The 27390-nt window shown below is 40.0% G+C and overlaps 1 protein-coding gene across 5 annotated transcripts in view; it reads right to left on the reverse strand.

Moving 5' to 3' along the window:
• Positions 1 to 27390, reverse strand: part of sbf1 (SET binding factor 1) — a 43020-nt gene that overhangs the window by 14747 nt on the left and 883 nt on the right. For 2 of the 5 annotated variants that reach the window (XM_086059267.1, XM_086059265.1), the window contains exons 2-23: positions 14886 to 14977; positions 14437 to 14574; positions 14230 to 14352; positions 13993 to 14103; positions 13001 to 13078; positions 9907 to 9936; positions 7932 to 8037; positions 7329 to 7461; positions 7131 to 7239; positions 6597 to 6710; positions 4641 to 4718; positions 4218 to 4331; positions 3996 to 4124; positions 3331 to 3429; positions 3044 to 3251; positions 2336 to 2448; positions 1787 to 1936; positions 1535 to 1603; positions 1273 to 1434; positions 934 to 1199; positions 651 to 823; positions 504 to 577 (exon numbers count right to left, since the gene is read on the reverse strand). In XM_086059267.1, the coding sequence (XP_085915393.1) occupies positions 504 to 577; positions 651 to 823; positions 934 to 1199; positions 1273 to 1434; positions 1535 to 1603; positions 1787 to 1936; positions 2336 to 2448; positions 3044 to 3251; positions 3331 to 3429; positions 3996 to 4124; positions 4218 to 4331; positions 4641 to 4718; positions 6597 to 6710; positions 7131 to 7239; positions 7329 to 7461; positions 7932 to 8037; positions 9907 to 9936; positions 13001 to 13078; positions 13993 to 14103; positions 14230 to 14352; positions 14437 to 14574; positions 14886 to 14977 (2669 nt within the window). The remainder of the gene's footprint in view (positions 1 to 503; positions 578 to 650; positions 824 to 933; positions 1200 to 1272; positions 1435 to 1534; positions 1604 to 1786; positions 1937 to 2335; positions 2449 to 3043; positions 3252 to 3330; positions 3430 to 3995; positions 4125 to 4217; positions 4332 to 4640; positions 4719 to 6596; positions 6711 to 7130; positions 7240 to 7328; positions 7462 to 7931; positions 8038 to 9906; positions 9937 to 13000; positions 13079 to 13992; positions 14104 to 14229; positions 14353 to 14436; positions 14575 to 14885; positions 14978 to 27390) is intronic. The other 3 variants (XM_086059268.1, XM_086059266.1, XM_086059269.1) reach the window with 3 other exon arrangements.

The following is a 27390-nucleotide window of genomic DNA, read 5'->3' on the forward strand; positions in this document are numbered from 1 at the left end:
CTTCAGACTATATGAGCCGGAAAAATCTATATTAATCTGATAAGATTGGAATGTCTTATATTTTGTTCAGTTGGTTCGTTATCTTGGAAGAATACTCTCGTTAACATTTTGACTGTTATTGCTGATAAATAATAGTCTTACATTTGGCTTAGCTTAGTCCATGACACAATTTCTAAAGCCTGGAGTGTTTTGTTTTTGTTTAGTTTTTACATAAATTTGCCTTACACGGAGCTCAGCCCCCATCCCTCTCCATCACACCAACTGACGACACCCTTCGAAATGAAGGCACGCACATTAGCTCAAGACACGAAAAACGGCACACCAGGGAGAGCAATCATCACCCATCATGCTTTGCTCAGTTGTCCTTGTGAGTCACAGACATACCTGGTGTGACACCGTGGTTCTGAGCGGTACGGATTGGTGGAGAGGGAAGTAGGCGGGGCTGGCCGGGCTCGGTCTGCATGGCCTTTCTCCAGTGGGGCGTAAAAATAGGAATTGGTTACCTTTTGGATCGGCGGCAGTCGTTTACTCTCGCGGTGGACTGCATCTAACGTCTCGATGTGCATCTGAACGATATCTGCGATCAAACAACATAAGCATAAGCATGGAAAATGACTCGTTTTCACACAATTCAATGTGGAAAATGATACCTGGTATCATGGCGTGGAGAGCCTTCAGGTGCTCGTTGGTCACGCCGCTCTCATTGCACACTTTGTCCACGAAGCGGTTGATGAAACGCACCACTGAGTTGGCCACGTCGGAGCTCTCAGCATCCTCAAAGCCGCTCTCTGTGTCGTAGCTCTCGGCCATGCTCCCTGCAATACTACGAGACAAAAAAACAGGTCCTGAATCGCAATGATCTGAAATCTATTTGACAAGTACAGAGACTTTCATTTTTGAATACTGTTAATTATTTTTGGTGGTTGTTCTTACCTGTTGGTGACGTAGCTGTTGCTGACGCTCTCCACGTCCCCGAGGCCCGAGCTCCTGAGCAGGCGGTTCTTGCTGGTGTCCAGTGGCAGCAGCAGGTAGCTCATCCTGTTGGCGTAGTGGATGGCCTGGCTGAACACAGTGCTTTCCTCCTTCTGCACGCGCTCCGTCTGCATTTCCTTGCCTAGCGTCGGCCACATTCGGCTCTGCTCCGACGCCAGGTCCAGGGCACTGATTTCCCGCCCGCCGCCTGATCCCTCCTGTTGCTCCTGAGGATAAATGACATTACGTTTGTTAAGGATGGGTGATGATGAGTGACTTCCTATTAACCATAGTCCTCACCGTGTGGTTCGGATGCTCTCCATCCTCCGTCTCAAGGTAAAGTGCCCTAATGTGGTTCTGGACGTCGCTGTAGAACATGGCCTCCCAGAACTGCATGTTGGTCCACACGGTGTGCTCTTGTACGCAGCTGTACGCAAACTGAGTGATGCCTGCCCCTAATTTCTGTCAGTCCAACAAAGACACAAGAGTGACAATCCACATGAGACATGGTGTGAGGCTTTGTTCAGTTAATTATAATAATAATGTGGACTGATTAACTTACCCTGCAAAAGGCTGTGACCAATGGGAGAAGGGCTGCAGCAATGCCATGTTCATCCATATGCGAGCAGTCCTAAAAAGGAAGAAAATATGATGCTTGTAAAATGCATAATGAAGAATACTGCATATCATAATACCACAGAGAGTGGCTGGGTGCATTTAAAAATAAATATATTTTAAATACAAAATAGTTGCAAGAAAAACCCAAGGTAAAGAAACCACAAATATAACTGCGGAGCATAAGTGGTTATAAGACCTGTAAGGTGCAGTTCATCATTCGGACGACGTAGTCAAACTGCTGGTCATCCAGCACTGCCCGGTTCTGTAAGACGTGCTGATTGAGCTCCTGGGTCAAACACACCCGAGCGGCCCTACCCTTCAAAGCCCGAAGTACAGCTGGCATCAACTGCAAAAAGAAGGCACATTTTATTTTCCACAGCACAGTACTGGCTTTACTTGACTTTAACTTTTCTATATCAAAATAGCACATGGCACACTACAAAAACCATGCCACATTCAACGTAACTTACAATAACAGTAAATATTTGTCTGCAAAACATTTCCAGGCCAAAAACATAAGCACAGGACCGTGCAGTGGCAAAATGCACAACACCAAACTAATCAAATGACATTTAATGAGCAACCACATGGAACAGCAGCACAACTGAAATCCAGTACTGTATCAATAATGTTGTGAATCGTAAAAGTACAGAACGCAAACCAGTAACTTTTGTCCAACTTAAATGTTTTGTGTTAGAATTTCCATAACTGAAAAAGTGCACTTTTTCCAATGAGTCATTCGTACCTTCTTGGCCTCGAGCATTTTGTTCTCGAAGATGTATGTGATGCAATTCCGGACAACCTCCAGCCGACGGGCGCTGTTGGCCATCACGTTGCTGTTCCGGTCCACCATGTCTCCTGTGGAAGCGGGGCACGTGTGAGGCTCATTTATCACCGTGGCACTTCAAAATAGAGCCCATTAAACACACGCTGAGCGAGGGGGAGAAGTTGGAGACAGGAAGTGCTGATGATTAACTTACGCCTCTAAAAACTTTAAAGCAGGAGCTGGGAAGCCTTTTTCCTATTAGGGGACATTTAAGTCCTCTAAGGGCCATAAAATGGAAATATATAATGCAATCATCAAAGAAATGTTTATTTGTGGTTATCCGTATTCATGTCATGCTGGTTCTCCAACCCCTGCTTTCTCGGATCATATTACAATCTGGATAAAGGAGTTCTCCTCAATATCTGAGACTGCTTTAATGTGATCTGCTCGGCAAAGTTTGAACATTTAGGAATACATTTTGAGTTGATTGGGCAGTGCGGCAACTTGTGCATGCCTTTTTACCGGATAAATATGCACAAAACGCCTCTTGCTGTTCTTCTTTCAAAAAAGAAACTGTCGGAAATCCTGCGAGAACAGAATTAATTGCAGCGTCCATGCAATCGTACATTGGTGTCGCCATGTTTGGCTTGTTTGTTTCTCTCTCTAGAGGTTTTGAACCTAGCTCACCCAACGGTGGTCCAGATGGCACCATGCTCTTGACCTCCACCTTGACCACTGGTGGTGCCGTCTTGAGCCTGGCAGTGGCGTGGTCGATGAAGAGTTGTACCGTGACCTCATCCAGTCCAGGGAAGGGGCTCTGACTCTGAGTGGCTTTCTGGCCGTTTTCTGACGGTCGTTGGACTTTATGCATGGTCACTGCCGGGTAGGGGTTCTCCTGGAGAGAGGAACCGACTCAAGAGTGGTTACACACAAATATATATTTAAAAAAAAAAGCATTTCATCTTGAGACATACATTTTTAAATAGCTGCTCGGCCAACTCCTTGATGTGGTTCATGACTTTGTGCGGCGAGAACTCCTCTTGCCGTATCCTCTCCACCTCATTTGCTACCAGCTATGGGAACAACAGAGAATTGAGAAATGCTCTTTCCATGTAAAAAAAAAAACAGCACATAAAAAATATATATTATACATAAATACTGAATTCATATCCAATGTTGCACTGTATAATTTTTTAAGCAAGATGGCGAATGGTAAATGTGACCCAGGATTTTGGATTGAGCAAGCAGCACAATGAGCTAGCGGTTAGCATTTCTGCCTCAGGGCCAAACATTCTGTTTTCAAATCTGTCATATTTGCATGCTCTCCCCATGCTTACATGGGTTTTTTTTTCTCATTAATCCGGTTTCGTCCCACATTCCATGCAGATTAGGTCATTAAAGATCAAAAAATCTCCATTGGTGTGAATGTGCCTAAGAAGTGTACCCCTCTCAAAGTCAGCTTGGACCTTGGAGCTTTGACTACTATAAAAGTAGTTTGCAGCTTAATGACAATGGTGAAATGTGCTTCCAAGGATAAGCAAACCCCTCTAGTCTGTCAGGGATGGCGAAGAATTCAACAACTTGGGATGACAATCAACATGGTTTAGTGAAGTAAATTCAGTTTGATTTCTAAACTCACATCATCAAACAAATCTGTTGCTCTGTAGGGAGGCCCCCTCTCCGACACGAACCCTGCAAACGCCATGCCGTCCAACACCTTCATGAGGAAGTCATCCTCCGTCAGTGCTCTTTGGCCGAGAAAAGCCGCCTGGGAAAAAAAATAAAAAACACAAAATTATCACTCTTAAATCCAATTTGTGTGATGATGCCAGGATTTGGGATGGAGGGGCCTGTGTCATACCTTATGGAAGCGGATAACTGGTTCGGGGTGAATGCGGATGATATGTAAACACCAGCGATAACCCTGGAAAAGCTGAGCAAATAGCCACAGGAAGATCGCCCGGATCTCCTTATCCTAAGGCACACATCACAGACCATCTTAAGTCCAAACATGCACATACCAGAATCAAGGCCACAGTAGCTACAGTATAATCGATATAATCAATTTCTGTCAAAAAGATGTAATGATCACCTTTTAATTAGAATTAAAACACCAGCTCGTGTAATTCCTTCTACGATCTGCTCTTCTCTTAAAAGTTCTACCATTACTTATGCAATATATCATTGTGCTCATAGTCACTTTAACTACATATTCTGGGGTATTACATACCCAAAAATTCACGTTTTACCATTTCTAATGTCAACATGGTTGGCAGATTTTTACCTGGATCTTGGGTGCCGAAGGTTGCGAGGACTGAGGTGGGAAGGCATGATCAGCAATTTCCAGCTCAGGATCCAAAACCTGCAAACAAGAAAGAAATCAGCCAAAGGATTGAGGTCTCATTTCAATCCATATTACCAATTGAGAAACATGGGTGAATTTAGAGATCTTTACTGCTAGATGGATTTCTTGTTGTTTTGTTATATATATTTTTTTGTTTCATACATAGATTATGTATTTCTGACACGAGTATCAAATATTTACCCTGCCCCTAACACATTTGTTAGAATAACAAAGCAATTTAACATGTCATTTACACATTTGATGTGAAATGAAACTGGAGTTTAAAAAATACAAATACATGCGAAAATGCCAATCTCTTTTGTTTATCAGTACTATTTGGAAGAGGGCTTCAATAATCCCTCTTAAAAGAAAACATATTAATATTATCAACATATAGATCTGAAGTCACAAATATTTTAGACTATGTTCACGCAACAATGGTGCCAGGAGATCCAGGCCGTGATGGGCCCATCTCCCTTCCTGGATGCAGGTAAGCCCAGCTTTAGGGTTGCCTACCAACAATCTATAGCATCATGGCTCCTGCATGCATCCTGCTCACCAGATTCTATCTTTTCCATGAAAACTTTATGGACACGTTAATAAATTAAAGCTGCCTATCAGAGACATGATCATCACTTATCCCGTTTCATAATTATGTTTTTGTGTTGGGCATGTAAGGCCTCTTACATTAGCATTTACTTATATTGTGTTGATTTGTAAAATAAAAAATAATTAGATAGGTTGGATTGAAGGGCGATATGATCCTGCACTTCACTGATGATCCTGCAATGCATGTGAAAGGGTAGCAAATGCAATCAAGTTTATTTACATCACCACTGTGTCATTTTATTAATAAAGTCCATCCAGTTTGTCACATGACTACACTCACAAGTCATTATAAAAGTGAAATACTGGGTTGGGATTCATACTTGTTTAATTACAGATGACTTAACTTGGTCCAGAAATATATGTTCCCACTTGTAATGTTTTCTTGCAAAAATATTTCACAGATCAAAGTTTAAATGTAACAATGTATTTTTTAGAACGTGGTTTGTGAAAGTGTGTGACTTGATTGTTACACAAGGTTTTTATTCATAGAGAGAAATGGTGTATTGCATAAATCCATTTGGGAATTCCTATAATTTGAGTAAAATGTGAGGCAAAAACAAAACACATCCACTTGTGGCAAGTTCTCAAAGGATGCCATTTCACCATGAATTAGTGACTTTTCATATTGCCTAATAATATGTAATGACAAGGTGGAGATGAGATGAGGCTATTTGTGGTAGAAGGCCTTTTTTTGGGGGGGGGGGGGGGGGTTATTTTGGACTATGAAAAGATCAGCACAGCAAAACATAGTGACCATCCTTATTTGCTTAAGAAAGGAAAAGAAAACCTTATAAATTGGCTAAAAATACTTTGCAAAATTGTAACACACTTGAAAATGTCTCCTCATGAATCACAATTGTGTAAAAATAAATAAAAAATTAAATTAAATTAAAAAAATTGTTAGAATACCAATTACATAACACACCACTTCCAATCATGTCTGCAGCGGCAAAGGGATGACAATTTTAAAATATGCCTCTTGCCTCTCCATAAAATAAAACAAATATTGACACAGCAGCTCATCTATTACAAGTTTTACTTTATTTAGTTATTTCTTGAGGCCAGTTCTTTTCTGTGTGTCTCGTACAAAGAGGCGCCGCCAACTTTCGACACAAAGGCGTCAGATAGATGTGAGCAGGCGGCTTTGTCACTGTCTCTCTTAAAATACCATTACTGAAAACACATATCGCAGTACTTTTCTTGTTCCGGCAATACCGTGCAACCGTATATTAATCAGGCTGGTAATTTAAAAGTCCGTCTTTCCTGATGTTACATGTGTTCCCTTACCATGGAGAGTGCAGTCTGAGTCTGCTGGAGGAGTGGCTCTGGCAGCAGGGAGATGTGAACACACTCCGGGATGGTGACGGTGCCACCGTCCAGGTCAGCGATGATGACATCCAACTACAACACCCAAACCCCCCCCAAAATCTTTTCAGTTTCAAATCAATTCCAGATTTAATGTCAGTGTTTTCCCGCCAATTGTTTATTGTTTTACATTGTTTTTTAATCATTTGGTCTTTCGGATGAAACACAAGTTCTCTATAAAAAAATAAAATGAATTACTTGATTCATTTTTTTCAGAAGATAATCCACATTATGTACTTTATCTTCATGGGTGCCAATAATGGTGAGCAGGACTGTAAATAAGTAGGTGTTTTAGGTAGGTATGACTTAGGTAATGGTTTTGAGTAGGTAATTTGTGCTGTGAATGCACTGTAGGTACAGCAGGTAGGCATGTTGGTAGCTAACTAAGGAGACTACTAGTAAACAGATGACTTATGCAATATTGTTTAGGATGCTGTTACAGTGATGAGAACCCACCAGTTCTTGTGTCTCAGAGCGGAAAAACGAGTTGACACCAATTATGAAAGGAGTGGGAGTGCTCAGGACCTCCAGGAGTTTACCAGGCAGAATGGGGACATATGTGAAGCTGCGGAGACACAAAGATTGCACATTGTTGGAAGACAATACACAACATGAGGGACGGGGATGTGAGTGTCATGTCAATTAGGTACGTACCTGTATTTGAGTGGGAACATGATAGCCAGCAACCCCCGGCAGGCATCTGTTAGTCGTTGGTAACTGCTGGACAGGAACAGGATCTTGTGCTCCGACAGGGCGGCACAGAACAGGTACAGCACATTGATTATCCCTGGAGGAGCACAGGTCACAAGTGTCATTCGGAATAAAGATAGACAACATTCCCATTTCCAATGTGAAATTAGTGTTTTGGCATTTTGTCATGATTTACTACTTTCTGTGAAAGCACTTTGAATCAATTGCGTGACTAAGCAAGTAACTCAGTTTACTTTTACTATCCATGAAATCAATATTTCCTATTGAAATAAACTAAAATCTCATTAATTTGTTCCATTCTTTCCACTTCACTTAAGTGGTATTAGAGTCTTGCCTTGCAACACAAAGCAAAATAGCCAGCGGCAACCCTTTACTTGAAAAACTCAGCTGAGCCACACAAATGTGAAGGTACCACTGTAAGTAATACATTTAGGACGGGAGAGACATCGCCTGATATCAATCACAAGCAGCTACACCAAAGCCCCAAGATAAAAATCAGGAAATGTTGGTGTTGTAGTGTTGTTGCCACGTAACAATTGTCCCTACCGAGCTGCCTGAACAGCTGCGCCACGCTGCTGCCGCTGACGGGTAGGGACTCATTGATGGGAGTCTGGATAACTTGCCGGTCTCCAGCGCCTAATGTGATGGTCCGCTACAGACAAAAGGTGAGGCAAGAAGAAATAGGATCCGTTAAAAGGGGATGCAGGGGGAAGGATTTAGACAGAAAAACAAAAACAAACAAGGCATGTGTCGTTTCTAAGAAAGAGCAAAGTGGCGTGGGTTTGAAAGAGAAGCGTGAATCAGCACAATCAAAATGGAGAATTCCAGAAGCTTAGCGGGTACATGACAAACAAGCCATTCCAGCTGATTGCGAAGAGGACAGAGGTGGACAAGGCTCCACATCAATCTCACAGTTAATCCACACGAGGGCCACCGTATCAATGGATCTTTAGCAGACAGCCCACTGATATGGAAAGTGTAATGCTCAGACAGTTTTCCATTGTCATCTAACAGTTGGGTGTAAAACCATTAGATGTGCAAGGATAATTCATTTGGAGCCATGAAGTGTGACCAGGTGAAAATTTGTCATTATAAAACAGCAAAACTGACTTATCTGATGACTTGCAATGGTAATACAGGTGTATACAGTATGACAGAAATAGTACTCAAACAGCAACATGCAAATACAATCCTTAATTGCCTAATGTATTTATAATTGGCATGTTCATTGTAGATAAATGATTTGGACTTGAACGGCAAAGCTCTTGAAAGTCAGCCAAGGCAAAACATGTCGATTAGCCTGCGGGCTGGATAAAAACGTTTTTGTTTGTGTACTGCTAGAAAATCAAAGTAGCATAAAACAGGTCAGTCTCAAGCAAGATCAAATACAGTATAAAGAGAGAAAAAGAATCATTGTTTTTGTAGCGCATTTCTGACTTAATTTAATTGGAATAAAATGGTCAAATTATGACAAATAAATCTTTAAAACACAAATTAAATTGCATCTGCCTACTCAGATTTATATTTCAAATTACTGGTATGTGCATTTTTGGGGAAACTTTGGAGCATATATGCAAAACATTGACCTCATGAGCATTAGAGAAAATCCTAAATAAATTTAAACTGGTGAATCAAATTGTTTTTAAAAATCAATGAAGATGTACTTCATCACTTCAATCATTACACCCTGTAAAATGAATGGTTCAAATAAATCATTAAGTCTAAAAATAATGGCATTCATGTCTTTTTTGGGTAAAAGATTGCGGCTAAGATATAGGTTAAGAGAAAAAGGATAAGGAAGGCCATCAAGCTTGACGACCTTTAAAATAAAGTCCAATGAAACAACATACATAATGTTGGCATCAAGCTATAAATGCAGTGATTTCTGAAAGGACAAACATTACACCATGATGCAGAAGAAGCCATCGCTTCAACGGGAACAGGCAAAGCGCATAGCAGCAACACAATTATGTGACCTAACAACTGATCATGAGTTGTACTGAACTCAAGTTATTTCTCAAGTTAGTTTTTTAGCAATGGCAAGTAAAAAAATAAAAAATAGAATAGACCTGCGTTTGTGTAGTAATATAGTGGCAACTTTATTTCAAAAGAAAAATGGAGTATTCTCATTTTATCGAAATTTTTGTATGGGGGACTACAGATGCAAATTAGCAACCGCTGCAAGAATCTGGCATATTTACAACTTAATTTGTTGTTCATTCATGTGCATTGTCCCTTTCAAATAAAACAAAATGAAATTAAATTAAATCTGGCATATGTATTAGTTAAGATTATTCAGAAAAAAAACCATCTGGTCTTGTACATTAAATTGACCAATTAAATGACAATCTTAGCAGTTTAATTTACAATTCTACAAGCAACAAGGGTTAAAAGTGATGAGAAATGATCAGCTGTTGATCACATATTGACTCTTGCCAAGGGGTTACGTGGACCAGATTTGCGAAGAAAAATAGCTGGTGAGAAGGAAGACTTCCAAGAGAATAAAGTCAAGCAAGCGTACCAAACTGTCCGCTCTCTCTTCCTGGCCCGTCTACACAAGCACCCAGCAGGGAAAGACAAGAGAGAAGCACACAAAAAGTAACCCACAGAATAGAAAATAGATTATGACCAACCATTAGCTCAAACCGGTAAGAATATGCGCACATCGAGAGAGAAAAAAAAAGCAAAGCAAAGTAAAGCAGAAAATATGGTTTTATTATAGTATATTAAGAGTATTATAGTATAGTATAGCATTATAGCATGATTGCATATTGAGATTCTAATCAAATCAAATAGAATGGGTCCTGAGTTTATGGCAAAGTTGTGTTCCTACGGCAGAGATGTAAACATGATTTGTACATGTCAGACTGCAACATCGTTTTTCACTACTAGGTCTGGGCGATTATGGGAAAATAAATAAATAAATAAAATCCTGATTATTTTTGATTGATATTGAAAAACTATAAAACAAGATAAATGGAATAGAAATAGAAAATTCTTCATTGGGATATATAAGTATTTCTTTAAAATGATTTGTCTTTTTTTTTTAATCTATCAAAAGCACTAGTGGTATTGGTACTTGGTATCGGTATTGGTGACTACGCAAAAGTTGAGTACTTGTACTGGTCTGGGGAAAAAAGTGGTATTGAAAATCCCTAATAACTTTATTTTATTCAACTAACAAACCTTTACTACTCCAAACGACCATCATAGCCTCATGGCCATTCATTCCTGCACATTAAACACTTTATTCTTGAACACTCTATTCTTTTTAAATGACCTTCTAACTATCATATGTAATTCATTTCAAGCCTCTTGTATCTTCATTCTGCTGCAGCCACACCTTTGCTCCATTGCATCATTTGCACACATTCAAACTGTGAATAATCATCTTCCTTATCTCTTTATCATATTTATTTTATCTTATTTTGTTGTTCTATTTTCATCTTGGGACTTACTGCATTAACCTGAGACTTTGTCTATTGTATTTCGAGCCATATCATGTGGTGATAATAAAAATAACTTTAAATATTGCTTGAAAAAATAACTAGAAAATGCAGCAATAGAAAAAAAGCAATAAACAAACATAAATACTGGCTGTTCCTGCTGCACGCACGTTGGCCTCTTAAGGGCAGTGCACACGTACAATTAGGTAAGAAGAGTAAAAGAAGAAAGTTATGATTGAGCTTACAGTATTTAACATAAAAAAAATTCACAGATTAGGAAGAATATGTTCCTTCGAGTATTGTTATATTACCTGTATTTATCTGTTCCTGCAGCGTTTGTGTGTGAATTATTGTGTGATATTTGAGGGAATTTCACTCCTGAAAGTCAATGCTAATTGCATCTGAGCATGACAATGGGATTTGATATTGACTTAAGCATTAGCGCTTGCAGTATTTTTTTAACGAGGCATGTCGTGTGTGTTTTTGTTGTGCCTTTACTTTTACAGTAAACTCCAATTGGGGTGTCAAACAGTTTAAAGCAGGCTCAGGGAGAGCAGAATCACATACCATCATATTGCTGTGTAATAACATGGTGCATTCAGGGTACTTTCACAATATCTGGAACTTGCACACACACCATGCCGTTTGGCACATTAATCGCTTTTCTTTGATTATAATCTATATAAGATCTAGCAAATCGTAATCACGTTTAGAGCTTGATTAATTGCCCAGCCCTAATAACTACTTCACGCTACCTAGCACACGTTATGTAGTACAACAATATCCCCACATATTTGCAATTTTGTCTGTGGGGGGTTCACTCAGTGTTTCCCACACCATCTTAACACTTGGGCGGGCCACCCAAGTAAATTGGCCACCACCCAAGAAGTTTTCAAGAAAATGTATTAACAATATATAAAAAAAAACCCAAAAAAACGAGTCGTGACAGGATATACCGCATGTAGCGTTAGTTTGCCATCACTCATTTGTGAATCGTGAGGCTAGAGGAGACGTAGTAACAGGACTGAGACCCACCTCCCCCGTCCAATCCGCCTCCCAAATCACTAGTAAGTTGAGGTGCCAATGTGTTTAAATTAATATAAGCAATTAAAACATTTTTTTTTTTTAAGAAAATACTTTTAGGTCATAAATATAAATTATTCTTAAAAAAATAAAAAAATAAAAAGTCATCACGGTGTGTTCCAAGCATGCTTTCTTATGCAAAATGACAACATATTCTTACACCATGCTTATGCATAACTATTACATTGCATGCTGTTCAGGAGCCTTTGTATGCACTGTCTCTTCATCTGAAAGCATTCAATGTGACGACTTGTAATCACATAAATGGAACTGCAGCGAAGACAAAAAGGCAAACACGCTACATATCACACAGTCAGAGTGACATCTAACTTTTATAAAATACGAAATGTTCTCAGTAATGCCAAACATTTCTTGCCTGGATGAAATTTTGTCAACGCTCTTTGTAGAAGGACAATGCCCGATGATACCACAAATTATTATGATACCGTATATTCTATTTGGATTATAATAGAGAGAAAAACATGGTCTTAAAAGATGAACTTGCTAACTCGAAAATCATTCATTTTAAGGCAGAAATGATAGGAGATTATTTCAGTGGAGCACACAATTGAGGCATTGGGTGAGTATATAATGCAGTAGCAACATTTCTCATGAAATAAATCTAAGATAATGGGAAGTAGCTTTGTTTGGCCTTATGCAGCCATATGTTCATGTTTATACATGTGCATTCAGTGTGTTAAGACTGATTACATGTGATTCTCCTATTCAGACTGCCCTGTAGGAAGCCATCTGCTATCCCATATGGTCACCTAGCAACTAAACTACAACCGCGGCCTGGCTGAGGTTAGAGCGCGTGGTGCGTGTTTTGTTAGCCAAACATATACAGAAATGTGGCAAGACTCAGGGCCATTGGTCAAAATCATGAGAAAGGCAACAAAGATGACGATGATCAACATCCTGCTGACACTATTTCATCACAAAAACACACAAAAAGCTTTAGTACCATTATTCACACACAATTTGAAATGAGTGTGAGAAAGGGCACATTCCTTAAAGTGTGTGATTTGAACAGAATCAACATGGTGGCTTTGATTGGAAGGGAGCTTGGTCGATCGACAACGTTACCTGGAGACAGGCCAGCAGCCAGTCACAGGCCGGGACCTGAGGAACCTTGTCTAAACTACAAACTGGGGACTCAATTATCTGTAACACACAGGAACCAGTGTACAGCAGGGGGGGCAAAGACATGACACATACGAGTTAGAACAATCCAAAAAGCGATTCTGACATTCCATATGTCCTCAAATATCAGCCGTCCCGCTGACACGCTCCATACTCCCGGTAAGTAGCCCCATTAGTCCTACGTAGCTGTAATTATATCAGTTCATAGACACTGTTGCTCGCAAATAGACATTACATAGATGCCGTGGGTCGTCCATGTTTATGTTCCGGAAAGCAATGCAACGTATTTGTTTTTTCTGCATTTCTCCATAAAAGTCCAGTATAGTTTGGGTTAGCAAAAAGTGAGGGAACACTGTATACCATTGATATTGTTTATAATAAAGGACATATAAACAATAATTGCCCCAAGCCACTATTTCCTGAAATAAGAGAGATACGTACGTTTGAGGTGAAAATTGGCAATATAGAGAGAACACATAAAAACCATATAAGTAGTGATAGTACTCCCATATGCTTTAAACATGTTTAATCTTATAAAAACACACTTTTCAAACATGTTGTAAAAATAGTTCTTTACCCCAAAAATATCATGCATTAAACAGTACGGCAAATGACGAACCACGATATACTGGCAAAAAAAACTGTAGACAATAAAAATGGCTGTTTGGTTGCAAAAATAGAAGCTAAATCAAAATACATAAAGTGATCGCAAATCAAAGAGATAGCAAACAAACCAAAGAATGGTCAAATGTATGATAAGTTGCAAGGAACACCCCACCCTGGTTTCCAGCGCTTAACAGGCTACAATGCTTGAAGTTGAGGAGAACCCCAAAAAAGCCAAAGAGCCGACTAAGAATAGTATCATATTTTATTTGTATTTGTTTTGAATTTTTAAGACAGTCTGGTGTAGAGAAAAAACGAGAGCCAGCAGTTACCTGGGAGCCTCCAGCGATGGGGATGACGCATGTGAGCAGATTTCCAATGACCGTCTCCAAGGGGACAGTAAGGCCATCTACGTGGACGGTGTAGACCAACGCCAGGCAGTTCTGCTCAGGGAAGGAAGGAGGGGCACAGCCATCGAGAAGTTAGTTCAAGGCTTAACTATGAAAATTATTTCAAATCCACATTTGTTGTTTATGTGTTTTTTTTAGCTATGAGTAAAGGATTCCTACCCTGAAAACATCAGTGTAGTCCAACCGAGACACCAGCACAAGACTCTTGGGGGCAAAGACCTGAGATGGCTGGATGATTGTTGGGTCTTCATCCACCTCATCGGCCCGCCGCGCCTTCTGCGACTAAATGCAAAGGAAATGGATATGAAAAAAAGTTGAATTCGCTCACTACATCGGACAACAACACATTCCTAATCGAACGCTTACGTGCGGGGTGTCCTGGCCCTCCCAGAAAGTGAAACAGGCACAGTAGTGACGCTCGGAGCTGATATCGGTCAAAACTGCTACAAAGAATGAGGCGGGCTGACGCTCCGGGACCAGCTGCCAACCACTGGGCTGGCAGAACTGCGTGAAGAGAAAAATAGGTGATGGACAAAACAGTAAGTGGCTCGCTTATCTAAAGAAACAAAAAATAATTCTGTTTGTTATGCCTATGTAAAAGACTAATTACTGAATTACTGTAGGTCAGATAATTATTCATAAGTATAATTCCCTTCACATTATTTGCCATGAGAATTTAAAACTTCACAGTTTAATGCCTTGAGAACCTCTACAGTAGATCATAAACCGATCCATCGACATTGAACAGAGTTGAGTTTGCTTCCTATTCTGGCCATTAACGCTGGAGGAACGAGTGTCTTCAGATGTTCACTTGCCAGCTCTACGCCTTGTGGGAACGGGCTGTCCTCCCAGTCTTTCTCAGGAAACCGCTGGAGAATGCGACCTTGACCCTCACCTTCGGCTTCCACTAAAGAGGAAAGAAGAGGAAGAGATACAGAGGTCAGTCCTTGTTCAGATGATCATTTGACATGTTTGGTTTGATTGATCTACTCTTTTGTTTTCAAAGCACCACATATTCAATATCGACTGTCTTTAGATTTAAATTACATTTAACATCTATGACTTGCCCAGAGACAACAATGGCAAAGAATGAGAGTCTCCTTCTCAGCATGTGGCTGTTGACCACAGCAATAACAGCAACACGGAAAATAGAGTGGCGTATAATATTGCAGCATCCAAAGCTAAGGCAGAAACAGTAACGACCTTAAAGTATTGCGACCATGCGCATCATGTATCTTCATATGTTACAAGGACGCAGCAATAATGAATCTGTACGAATAGTTTTTCTTTTGGGACGGCAAGTATTGGTTTGCACCATCACCAACCATTAGGTAGTGACTAGATCTTGAAAACTGTTTAGCCTGTAGAAACGCGTCAATAATGCCTGCAGCTGCATTAGATAATGGATTTGAATGGATTTCTGACACAACCAGACTAGCCATTCCCTCATGTACATAAAGACCATTTCATGTTCAAAATTGAGCAATTCAGGTGGAATTATGCTTTCTCTCACAGTGTGAACCTCATCTCTATGTCAGGTATTTCAGGCAAATTATTATTTTTGCTTTAAATTAGCCCTCAGTAGGGCTCCCAAGAAAGTAAAACGTGCAAGTAAGTGAAAATATTTTGTGCATATTTGTTTTCATTAAAAACTAGGGATGCACCAATAATTTAGAAAGTGCCAGTGTCGATAACCGATAAGCAAGTCGATAATTGTTTGCAAAATTAACTTGAATACAAATATAATTTTGAGTCCTGCTATAACGCTAACATGGACATTGTGTAAAGCACCATGAAGCGGAATTTTATTGATATCTCTGCTTCAAAGAAAAACTCATTTTGAGTTTGCCAAAACAAAAGAGTCATGTTTTAAAAATTCCCCAAAAATAAAATATCTGGTTTATTTGTAGGATGTCAAAGTGGTTAATAATTGCCGATAATTCTCGGCGGATTTCTTTATTATCTGGTTTATCTGTTTGACGGCAAATTGGTCGATAATTGCCGATAATTATCGTGCATCCCTATTAAAAACATAGCAAAAAAATAAATAACGGATGGCTTTTTGGAGGGCTGGAATAGTTTAATGGCAGCAACATTTATTTCAATGGGGAAAGTCAATTTGTGTTGTGTGGCCTTGGAACAGACATAACTTGGAAATTTGCATGTGCGACTCCTAATTAATGAGGTCATGCTTGGGTCTGGTTCATGGAAGCCGCACAATGGCACAAAACAGGCCGACTTATGTAACCACCACAAGCCGGCCTTTCAGCTTAGTTCTATCGGAAACCCGGCATGCGTCTAAATACAGTAGCCGCATTCATTTGTGTGGAGGATCGACTTCATCCTAGCATTACAACGCACAGAAAAGCACATGAGCCACACACAGCCAATGTTCAAATAAATTTAGACAGTTAAAAAAAACAACAACAGAGCCTGTGGACCAGCTAGCGCAACTGACAATACACAAAGTGGGCCAGCCACCAAAACACACAACACGATGCTCAAGTCATCCCCTCTCTCCCAAGTGAACTATCAATAACGTATATACCCAAGGGTTGGTTGCACTGGGATTATCACAAGAAACAATGACCGTCAATAATGCACAAACATTACTTAACAATGGAACGTCACAAAAGGGTCACCGTATCATCAACATAAATTCACCCAAAAAAAGACCCACCACCCGTCTGAGACATATGACATTTGTTGAATTGATACAAATCATTGATCACAGTTATTACTTTTTTTTTAAATATATTTAGAAATGCAGTTGCAAAAAAGTTATGGGAAGGAAACTCAATGAGTTTGCTTCGGTTTAGACCCAACAAGCGCTCTTTAGGCCCAGCAAAATGTGATGGGTCTCGTCTCTCAGCTGAATCATTGTCTCACAATCTAAACACTGAGAAGTTACAACTGTGTCGTTTCCTCACATATACCAATTTAGTGAACACCACACACTGAAAAAAGTGCAGGGCTCTATTTTTATTGCCCTTCATTGGTTGGGTTTGGCAGTCTAGGTCAGTCTATCAATTTAGGACAGCAGAAACAAGCCCATACAACTACGAACCACAGTTTGAGTGTGCATGTTGGATGTTCAGTAAAACACTGCGCCAATTAAATCTTGTTGATGGCAGTAGTATGCATTTCAAAACTGCCAACTGTCGATCTAAATCAACAATTTCATTTCCAGGTATCACACTCCACGATTTTTTTTTACGTCAATCTACATTTAGACCACTTACGGAAGAGAAGCTGAGGTGTACAATAATTAAAACACGTCATTCACAATAGTGGGGAGAAAAAGAAACATCCAACACTGCTGGTAAACCGGGGTGATGATGTTTCCCAGTAATGGCCCAGACACAGTGGAAGCTGGCCAATGAGCTGTCATAGCTGGAAAGTAGAGGCTAATAGTCCGCAATGGGCGCTATACACGCAGCACTTTACCATTCGGTGTTAAGTGAAATGTGACCTTCCGGTAAGGATGCACGTTCGCGGGACAATAGCAGGGTCAAGCTTGTAAAAGTTCAGCAGCTGTCTACTGGAATTACAGCGAAATTACTGTGAATGATGTAATAGATCTACATTAGAATTGCCAATCGTCCAAGAAACAGAGCCATCAAAGGATTCATGCCTGATTTATTGACTTATTGAAATAGCCCATTACGACACTGAATTCGTGCTTAACAGTTAATTTTTACAACCAGGAGCAGAACTCATTAAATTTGCAGACAAAGACTTGGTTTCAAATTCAAAGTCACTATTAATAAATAAACAAATTCAGAAAGGAGAGGGGATGTGGATAGATGCCAAGTTAATTATACAAACTTAATTAGGTTCGTTTACAGCATGCCGTGGATGGTAAAAAAAAAACAATTAAATTAAAAAGTAACGTGCGGAAATGGAAACCTGAAGGTTTTAGGGAAGTCCCAGAGATACACAGAGGTCTGCAAACCCTAGACGGTTTCACAATTTCCATTGGTTCCAATGGGCATTGATTGAGCAGTCTCCCTCAACAGATTGAGTTCATCTTATTCCATTCAATTTTTATTTTAATAGATAACTGTCCAGACTGCTCTGACCAATACTTTATCAATTTTAACCAGGCCATACACAAAAATGCAATAGTACTTTGTAGAGTAAATGTAATAATGAAAACATGTTTTGGCGGTATTACATAACGATCAACACTTATAGAAGAAGCCTATCAAAATACAATTTACTGCTTTTTTTGAGAAACAAAGTTCATATTAAGCAGTCCGAATTTCTCACGCGACTGGTTTGGAGGAAATTGTTCGCCCACCACTGGTCTAGACTAGGGGTCACCAACGTGGTGTCTATTCGTACCAGGTAGCCCCCAAGGACCACATGAATAGCCCGTGGGCCTGTGCTAAAAATGCTTTACCAGTGATGGGACATTGGGATTTTCTAGGAATCGTGTAGAAGTCATGATTTGAAAATGTTGACAGATTGATATTTATCTAATTATAGTGAGAAATCGTTCGCATTATCAGTGTCTTCACATATTTGATCCTTCCTCTGGTCTCCTGACAACTTCACGACTCTGGCGGGACTCTGAACTATCCGGTTAAGGTGAAGGGTGTGGTATTTTGAACAGGTTTTAGGTGAATTGATGAGCACAAACTCACACGCACACAAAAAGAGCAATGATGATGACTTGCTGAATTGGTAAGACCAAATGAACAATACTGAGCTCTCAAAAAAATAATCACATAAATGAAATGTTTGATAATGACATAATAATAGCATTATTAACACTATTTTGAGCAAATGCATTATTTCTGAAGTGTGTATCAAACTGGTAGCCGTTCACATTAATAATCAGTACCCAAGAAGTAGCTCTCCGTTTCAAAAAGGTTTGTGACCCCTTGTCTAGACTCTAGACAGTGCAGCGCACGCTCGTAGAATGAATATAAAACAGTATTTGTGCTCTTTTGTCTGTGGAAGCGGCGGCAGGGTTTTCCCAGCGTGGTGACACAAGGCACAATCACGTTATTCAGTTCACCCAAGTGGACATGCTTTGGAAGCACCTTTCCTCGACTGCTCAAGTCTTTGGAAACAGCCAAATCTAGCAAACTGTGTCATCATCATTCATCTGTGTGGTAAGGCAACCAAATAGAATAAAGTGTTGGGGAAGTGGATAGACAGCAAGACTATGTGTATATTCAGAGCCCATGACTCAACGTGCAGATGACTAATAGCAGTCAAACTGTGACGCAGGCGAGGCACTGGTCGTGTGATCGCTGAGCAATAGTAGTCAGTTCAAAGGATTGTGCAGCTCATTCTTCGGAATGTGTGTGACTTGATTGTGTTTGAACCCAGACCGCAACTTCTGGTTTCAAAACCACAGTGACGCGACAATAGGCAGTTTCCATGGCGACTCTCTTGTGGGTTGCATGTTGAATGTGTGCGGGGATCTGAAATTGTGTACAAAATGAGGTGGAAAGCCTAACTAAAAGCAAATGTGGACTGCTTGGATGCAACCGTGCAGTCTAACTCTAAAGAGTAACAATATGGCATCAACGGCCAAATAAAACATTGAAATCGACTGATTATGCTGTGTTCTAGCAGCGACTTGGTTGGCCAAAGAAATCACGCTCATGAGTCATGTCATCTGATTAGGATATTTGGCTTCAGTGTGATAGTGCCAAGCAGTGCGGCACTGGTAAACGGCCAATCCTTGACATCTTAATATATTTATGAAAAAAAACAAAAAAACAACTAGAGGCAAAGTGTGGTTAACATTTAAAAAAAACATACACATGGCAGCAAAAAATTAATCAAAACATCTCCATCTGACAGCTTTGTCACTCAGGAGACAATGTAGAATATGTTCTTTGTGCAAAAGCACTCCAGCACATCCTTCCTGCAAAATAAGCTCTCCCAGCAAAGCAAAAAAGAAAAGCCCTTCCAGGAGAGGAATAGACAAACAATTAGGGGTGCGAATTGCCTAGTACCTGGCGATTCAATTCGTATCACGATTCATAGGTCATGATTCGATTCGATACCGATTAATCCCGATACAAATCTATAAATTGATTATTGTGATTTTTTTTAAACTCAAATTTAGAAAATACTAATCAGTCAATTTGTACATGTACACTGTAAGATTTGTATGAAAATGTATTTATTTATGTGAAACTTCAGGCTTCTAACTGAGCCACTACATTTAACAAACAGGTTGCAGTCTGTTTCATGTTTGAACAGCACTGGAATAAAATATTAAGGCTTAATGTTTCATTGATATAACATTCTTCCGTGCTTAATGTGTGAATCCTAACCCTAAGTATGACGTTTTGTTGAATATTCCCCCAAAAATTGATGTTTAAAAATCGACTCGGCCGCATATCAAATCGATTCGAGAATTGCGCGCTGTAATATCGCGATGTATTGCCGAAATCGATTTTTTCTAACACCCTTATACTAACAATAGAGACAGTGGTACTACTACTAGATGTACTATAGCTGCAAAGGTTGATTCAGTTAACAGGCTACAGTAATCAATTTATGCCCTTCCTGTTACTACTGTTTAGCGTCCTACCTGATTAAATTATTAGCCAGTTAGAATGGCTCGAGGTGGGACTAGGACCCATCTTCAATACAGATGGAAATGAACCAGAGTCTGTTTGAAACATTACAACGTTAAAACTGATCTGGTCTGTTTATGCATTTGACACTACACTGCACACTAACGGGAAAAACAAACTACAGTAAGTTTGAGTGAAACAGACATCAGAGTGCGAGCAACCACAGCCTAATTATTAATAACATTAGTGCGGCTCTCTGAGAGCGTCCTTCCATTCCAATGGAGGACGTTTTTCTAAGTGCTCCATGATGGATAGCAGAGAATGATTTAGATAAGCGCTTATTCAAAGTAAACGACAGATATTGTTGTCTTAATTCAACCCGCTCCCTGAGAAAAAAAGATGTACGGTAAAGAGCTTTGAAAAACAGAACATGTGTTTTCCCAGGATTTGGACATTTTGACTTCAAAAATAGTTTTTGGCCACTGGGTAGTGGTAAAGCAGCATGCATAAAACACATTCTAATGGTATGACATATTCTAGTGAGAGAATCTTCAAAAGGACACCAACCAGCCTTGCATCACATTGTGATCATTTTTCCTGACTCCAAACCATCTAAAGCTTGGGCTTGCCTTGTACCATTAATCTGAACAACCTTTAAATATAAATTGGAGCTGCTTTGGAGGAAGGCAAGTAAACTAAAGGAATACACTACAGTACAATCACATCTAACTAGAACCTATGAGCTAGGTCTGATCCGTTTACTCAGACCAGTTGCAGACCTTACATGAGATTAGAAGCCGCCCAGTGGGGGACTGGGAGACAGATTTGATGTGGACGCCATTTTAAGTGTGCAATCTTTAATCTTCCGCCAGATAAGTAAATAAATCTATTGACTAACGATGTCAACTGCAGTCATGAAATTACAATAAGAGCATCTTTGATCGAATAAGCTAAAGGCTCTGAATCAAAACTTAACTGTAGTTCGGCGGTAGTTCCAAAGCCATAACGCGGTGCCCATGTCTAAAGGCGGGACTGAACTGGTGCTGGGGGCTTTGGTTATACCTTTAGTGTGCCAATTTTGCAAGATCTCAGTGTGAAAGTCTTTCACCATCCGCCAGATAAGAAAACCAACAACAAAATCTGTCAACTCCAGGAAAACAGCAAGTATCAACCCCACCACCCACCCCAAAAAAACGGTAACAGCCAATTTTGTCCATAATAGAATAATAAATCTGAACTTTGACCACAATTTGCCAGATAATGTGCTCAGCAAAACCTGAAGACGTGTCACTATTGAAGACCTCGGAAGCCTTATAAAGAACGCAGGGTTTCCCAACCAAATTGCTCTAACTTTTCACCAGGCAATTTGGTTTTACTGCATGCCTCTATGCTGATTCCGCAATGCATCACAGCACTGGGTCAATTCAAATGAATGGGAGGGGCTGTCTTTTTTTTTAACCAAGACCACAAGGTTGGCCAGAGCATAGCCTGACAACCCCCCTTCTTATCTTCAAATCAAAAACCGCCCTGGATGTGTCAAATTTGTCCTTTGGGGACTCAAACTCCCTTGAGCGCCATAAGACTTAACCAGAGCAGTACTGACTCAGCCTTTGTCTGAAGCGGAGTTCGACAAATTCTCTACATTCCAGGGAAGCCATCGAAACCAGAGGGGGGCATCCCTAACAACACCCCTCGGGTATAATTACACCCTATGTTTAGCATATTTTTATGCTCCTCACAACTTTAGAGTACAAAACAACTTTAGTGCCATGTAACAAGGGGGAAATAAATGTCTTTATAAAGCAAAATTACAGATGAAGTTACATACATTAAGGTTGACATTCTACCATATTGTTATGTACTTGAGCCTTCTCTATAGCAGTCCCAAGACCCATTTTTGATTAACACTTAAAAGGTCGCAATTTGAATGGTTCACCTTGAAACTTGACTGACAATTACAAGGAAAAAAAGCCCGGCAATCCAACAGAAATCCTGAAGCCAAGCTATACATGGGGGAAAATGGCCTTAGCTGATCAATTGCTCCAAGTCAGAATTTTTCAAAGTAGATTTTTGGCAGTGCTTTTAAATGAGCATGTAGCGTCTTACTATCTTATTAGCGTCTTAAAACCTTAAAAATAAGGTGACAACCGTAATGACAACAATAGAAAAAATTAGGGGTGGGAATCTTTGAATGGCTCACGATTCGATTCTGATTTTTGGGTCTGCGATTCAATTCAGAATCGATTTTTGATTAAGAACGCTTTTTGATTCAAAATGATTTGATTGACAATGATTTGTGCTTCAATCTATAGATGTGCAAAAAATTGGAATGATCTACTCCAGTCTGACTCGCTAACGCTAATTAGCGTGCTACTCGCGGCACTTTTATCACTCAAAAGAACGGCTCCAAACTGCAAAAAAAAAAAAACTTTTATTGGAATAACTTGATTGTGACTTTTTCCTTCTTTTCTCTAATGTGGCTACAACTTAACAGTGTATTAGACCGCGTGGAACCACACTGCCACTCAGTGGCCAAACCGGGTACAACATGAACAGCGCTCCAAAAAAAGGCACACACAGACAAAGGCAAGACAGTATAAAATAATTTAAATAAAATCGATTTGGGGACATTTAAAATTGATTCTGAATCATACTAAATGAGAATCACGATTCTTATGAGAATCACCACACCGTTAATAAATATAATACATTATGTTAATTAAAACATCCACCATTTTCAAGATATGGCATTTTTTTATTATATATATATATTTTTTTATCCAAACAAAATAGAAGCTTGACCAGCCTCTGGGATTGTCCTGGTGTTCTACTGAAGTGAATCGGTTTTGCATTTAAATTAATCGTTACAGTGATCCATTTCAATTTGTTTTTTTCCTACATTTAAATGCAATGTTAATGTTCATAATATTACAGATGGTTGAAATACTATCAAATATACTTTGTAGAAATAAAACCTCTGCCTCGTTTATAATGAACACTTGGGCCTACTACTTCTATTTGTCAATATTGGTCATTATATGGTGGCACCTTAATGGAGAGCTCAGTATTTTTTGAGGACGCACTTGGTGTAAAATGTTTGAGAACCACTCAATGGAATACTATTTATCAGTATCACCGCATCTATATGGTCACAAATAAATCTGGGCCTAACTTAAGTTTACTATACAACTAAACCTTTCTCGTGAAAGAATCCCTTAATTATTCCTCTAGTCACTAGAGGTTTAGTACAACCTAGAACCAGAGCTACACTTACAATTGGCCTTGTGCTTTAATAATTCCCCTCACTCCGGGGGGCGGGGGGGCAAATCATGTTACTTTGCCATACTCACACATGTTCCAACACAACCTTTGTTTATTATTAGCGTTAACATGTGTCAGCAATGGAGGTGGTTACAGGCCGCAGGTAAATGTGTGAAGACATGTAGGATGAAATAGCATGCAAGCCCACGGAAAACAAACACACACACACACACACCCCTCGTTGTAGGAATGAGGGCATGCGTGGGGCCTGAGGGTCTTCGTCGACGACATGAACAATAAGAAGCTTTGAACCGAGCAGACGAGTTGATGTAATTCGCACAGTTAACGCCATCGGTAGCATACCCGTAGAACTGCTGCCCTCATGATGGCCTAGGCACACACACCACACACACAATGGCCATTGAATTATTTAGGATAGTTTACGATGTACTGCATGCTAAAATAACTGAATACCAAAACAAAAAGCTTTATCAGAAAAATCGAGGCCTTGCTGGTCAGCATGCACCGAGCGTTCATCGCAAACCCGCATCCCAAAGTGGGGTTAACGTTGCCACAGTAACCGACCAAACACAAAGCCATTCAAGTAGCCGACGGGTGAGCAGCCAACACACACAAGCGTCGAGTGTACCACAGTCCCTCTTGTGCCCCCTATGAAAGGCAGATTGTGGGGGGTTATTTCAGGAGGGCTTGAAAGGCTGCAGCCCTGCTCTGGAGGCACTGGAGGAAGTGGCTGCCCACAGGCAGGCACTGTTGGCAGCATCAGAAGAAGCCTCTTTTTACGCACACATCCCGTACAACTGCAGCATCTGAGCCGGCCGGCCATGAAACGGCATGAAGATTTAATAGCACGATGATAGGTGATCACAGTTATCGGTATTACCACGATATCGCTCGAAGAATTGAAAACAAACATACGAGAACGTAAAACGGGAAGAAGGCTAACGGGTGAATAAATCAGCACAAACAAACATGGAACATCACAGATATAAAGAGCATTTGCCATTTTTTTTGCTTTTTCTTGATATTGTGATAAGTTAAAAATGACTCGGGCAATTATGCTATGCGGCTAACAAACATTAAAATTTTCGTGTTACTGATAATACACCAAAAATATAGTGGGAAAAAGGAAAACATTATGGCTTTTCATAGTCCATGTTTGCTTCATCTAACTAACACAAGCGAGAGGAGATAATTCACCCCATGTTGGACATCTTTGCATTTTATTTCACGCTTGTGAGCATGACCTAAATCAGTCATCGTGCTGCAAGGTTGACTGTAGTGTAACCTATCAATAATACATCAAACACCCAAATCTGCATCGAATTTCTACTGCTTCAATGTGTCGGGGGGAAAGCAAAAAGCTAACCGTAAGAAAAGCAACAAAAGATAGTGACTTGGGATGGAGGGCCAAAACTGCCAAAATTCTAAATAAATAAATGACTAAATAAATAAATAAATGACTAAAAGTGAAAATAAAAACGGATCTAAAAAATATATAATTAAAAAATTAAATACAAATGTATTTATTTATGCATATATTTTTTTTTCCATTTATATATATTTTTTAATTTAATTTTCAAATTTAATTTTTTTTGTATCTGTTTTTATTTTCACTTTTAGTCATTTATTTATTTATTTAGTCATTTATTTATTTGGAATTTTGGCAGTTTTGGTCCTCCATAGACTTGAGACAAAGAATCCCAAAAGATTTAATTGCAGAGTGGCCCGTATATGGCACGTATGTGGCACATGATTCATACTTTACCCATCCCTGTTCTAGAAGGTCTATATTGTACTATAATTCTGTGCGCATGGTAGATGTGCACATATATGCATTTCTAATGACCCCCCCCCCCATACACACACACACACACACACACACGCACACAACTAAATGAACACAAACGTACTTTGCCTGGGTTCCACACACACAAGGGACAATGTGGATTCTCTAATTTTAACCAAACATCTCCAAGGTTCTCTCCCCATTTCCTGTTTGGGTCTCAGACCGCGTACGCGATTGGCTGCTGGCTCCGTGGCCTCCACTGTCAAAACACAATGGTGTTTCTCCAGGGACCCTTTTTGCTATGAGAACCACACCCCGGCAACGATGGGACACTAGTCTCTACGCAGGCACCATCTTGGCTCAAAATGGGATCCACAGTTAAGATGCTGGCACTGCGAGAGTCGGTCACGTGAGTGGCAATGACGTAATGCCCCACCACCTGATTACCTGTCACTGCCCCCGGCCTGCAAAACATTCCTCCAGCCGAGTGACAAACACAAACACACATGCGCGCACGCAGAGGCAGGCAGGATGCATGAAATATTTAGACTCCAGAGGAAGCGCGGAATTCCTGGTATTCTTATGATCGAGGACTGGCTCATTCTAGGTTTGATGCTATTTACACACACTTGGGCTGTAAATATGAAGGTAGATAGGATAGTGTAATGTATCATAATTTGGGGGAAAGCATGCCTCATCCTCTTTTTTTTTTTTTAATAAGTTTTCTTACTTTAGATAATATGCATATTAATTTTAATACAATACTTATGTTAAAACTTTTTTCAAAATGGATTATGCTATCATTTTGCAAAATGAGCAGTATGGCAGGGATTTATTAGGAGTAAGGGGTTTATTGTGTCTATTGTAAAGTTGATTGTGTCAAGCCATCAAGTCGCATAAACAGTTTCCTGGAAAGGGGGAATTGAAAAAGTATTTGAGGTGTGGCATTTATTTATTCAAGTGGACCTCACAGCAATTACTTGAAGAAGTACAGGAGAATGACCCATTGCATTCATGGGGATTGGGACCAAGACCTGCTGATTCCAGAATAAAGCACCAAGTTTCCTGAGGGGTGGGAAAAGCAAGTCTATGGCTGTTGTGTGCCATTTAATTATTCAAGTTTAACATAAATACCTATATTAATCAATTATCCATCCATGATCTGAACCGCTTGCCAAGAGCGATCCAAAACTTTCTCTGCGTTATCATGAGGTGTTTACCACCGCACATGCTCGTCTGCTTGTCTACTCTACAGAAATCAATCATGGGCCATCCCAGCATTGGAAGTATTTGACTTTCCAAGGCGCAGGCTGTTGTGATTCATTAAAACCTGAGAATATCTGGCTTCCAGATGATTTTAAATGGCCTGCACTGTTCGCCGTTACAATTCAGGCTTGAACAGGAAGGGGAGTTTCTGCAGCGTTCGCATTGTCCACGTAATGACATCCTGCACCGAACTGAACTCAACTTCACGGCTAAAATGCAAGATTCTAAAAAAGGTGCATCGAGGCGAGCAGAAAACTGTGCTGTTTAGACAGGCAGCTTTTAGCACAGAGCTTGCAATTTGCCTACTGTGAATAAATCATAGGCGGATTGGAGTGTACCACGTTGCAAGCTGCATGCTTCCAGTGGATAGGCGGGTTGAATATTTCATGATTAAACGAGCCATTATACTGCACGGATCTAGGCCAGAGCTCAGGGTGA

This window comes from Leptonotus elevatus, chromosome 17, assembly GCF_054856555.1.
Source record: "Leptonotus elevatus isolate MCC_2025b chromosome 17, RoL_Lele_1.0, whole genome shotgun sequence".
Taxonomy (NCBI): domain Eukaryota; kingdom Metazoa; phylum Chordata; class Actinopteri; order Syngnathiformes; family Syngnathidae; genus Leptonotus; species Leptonotus elevatus.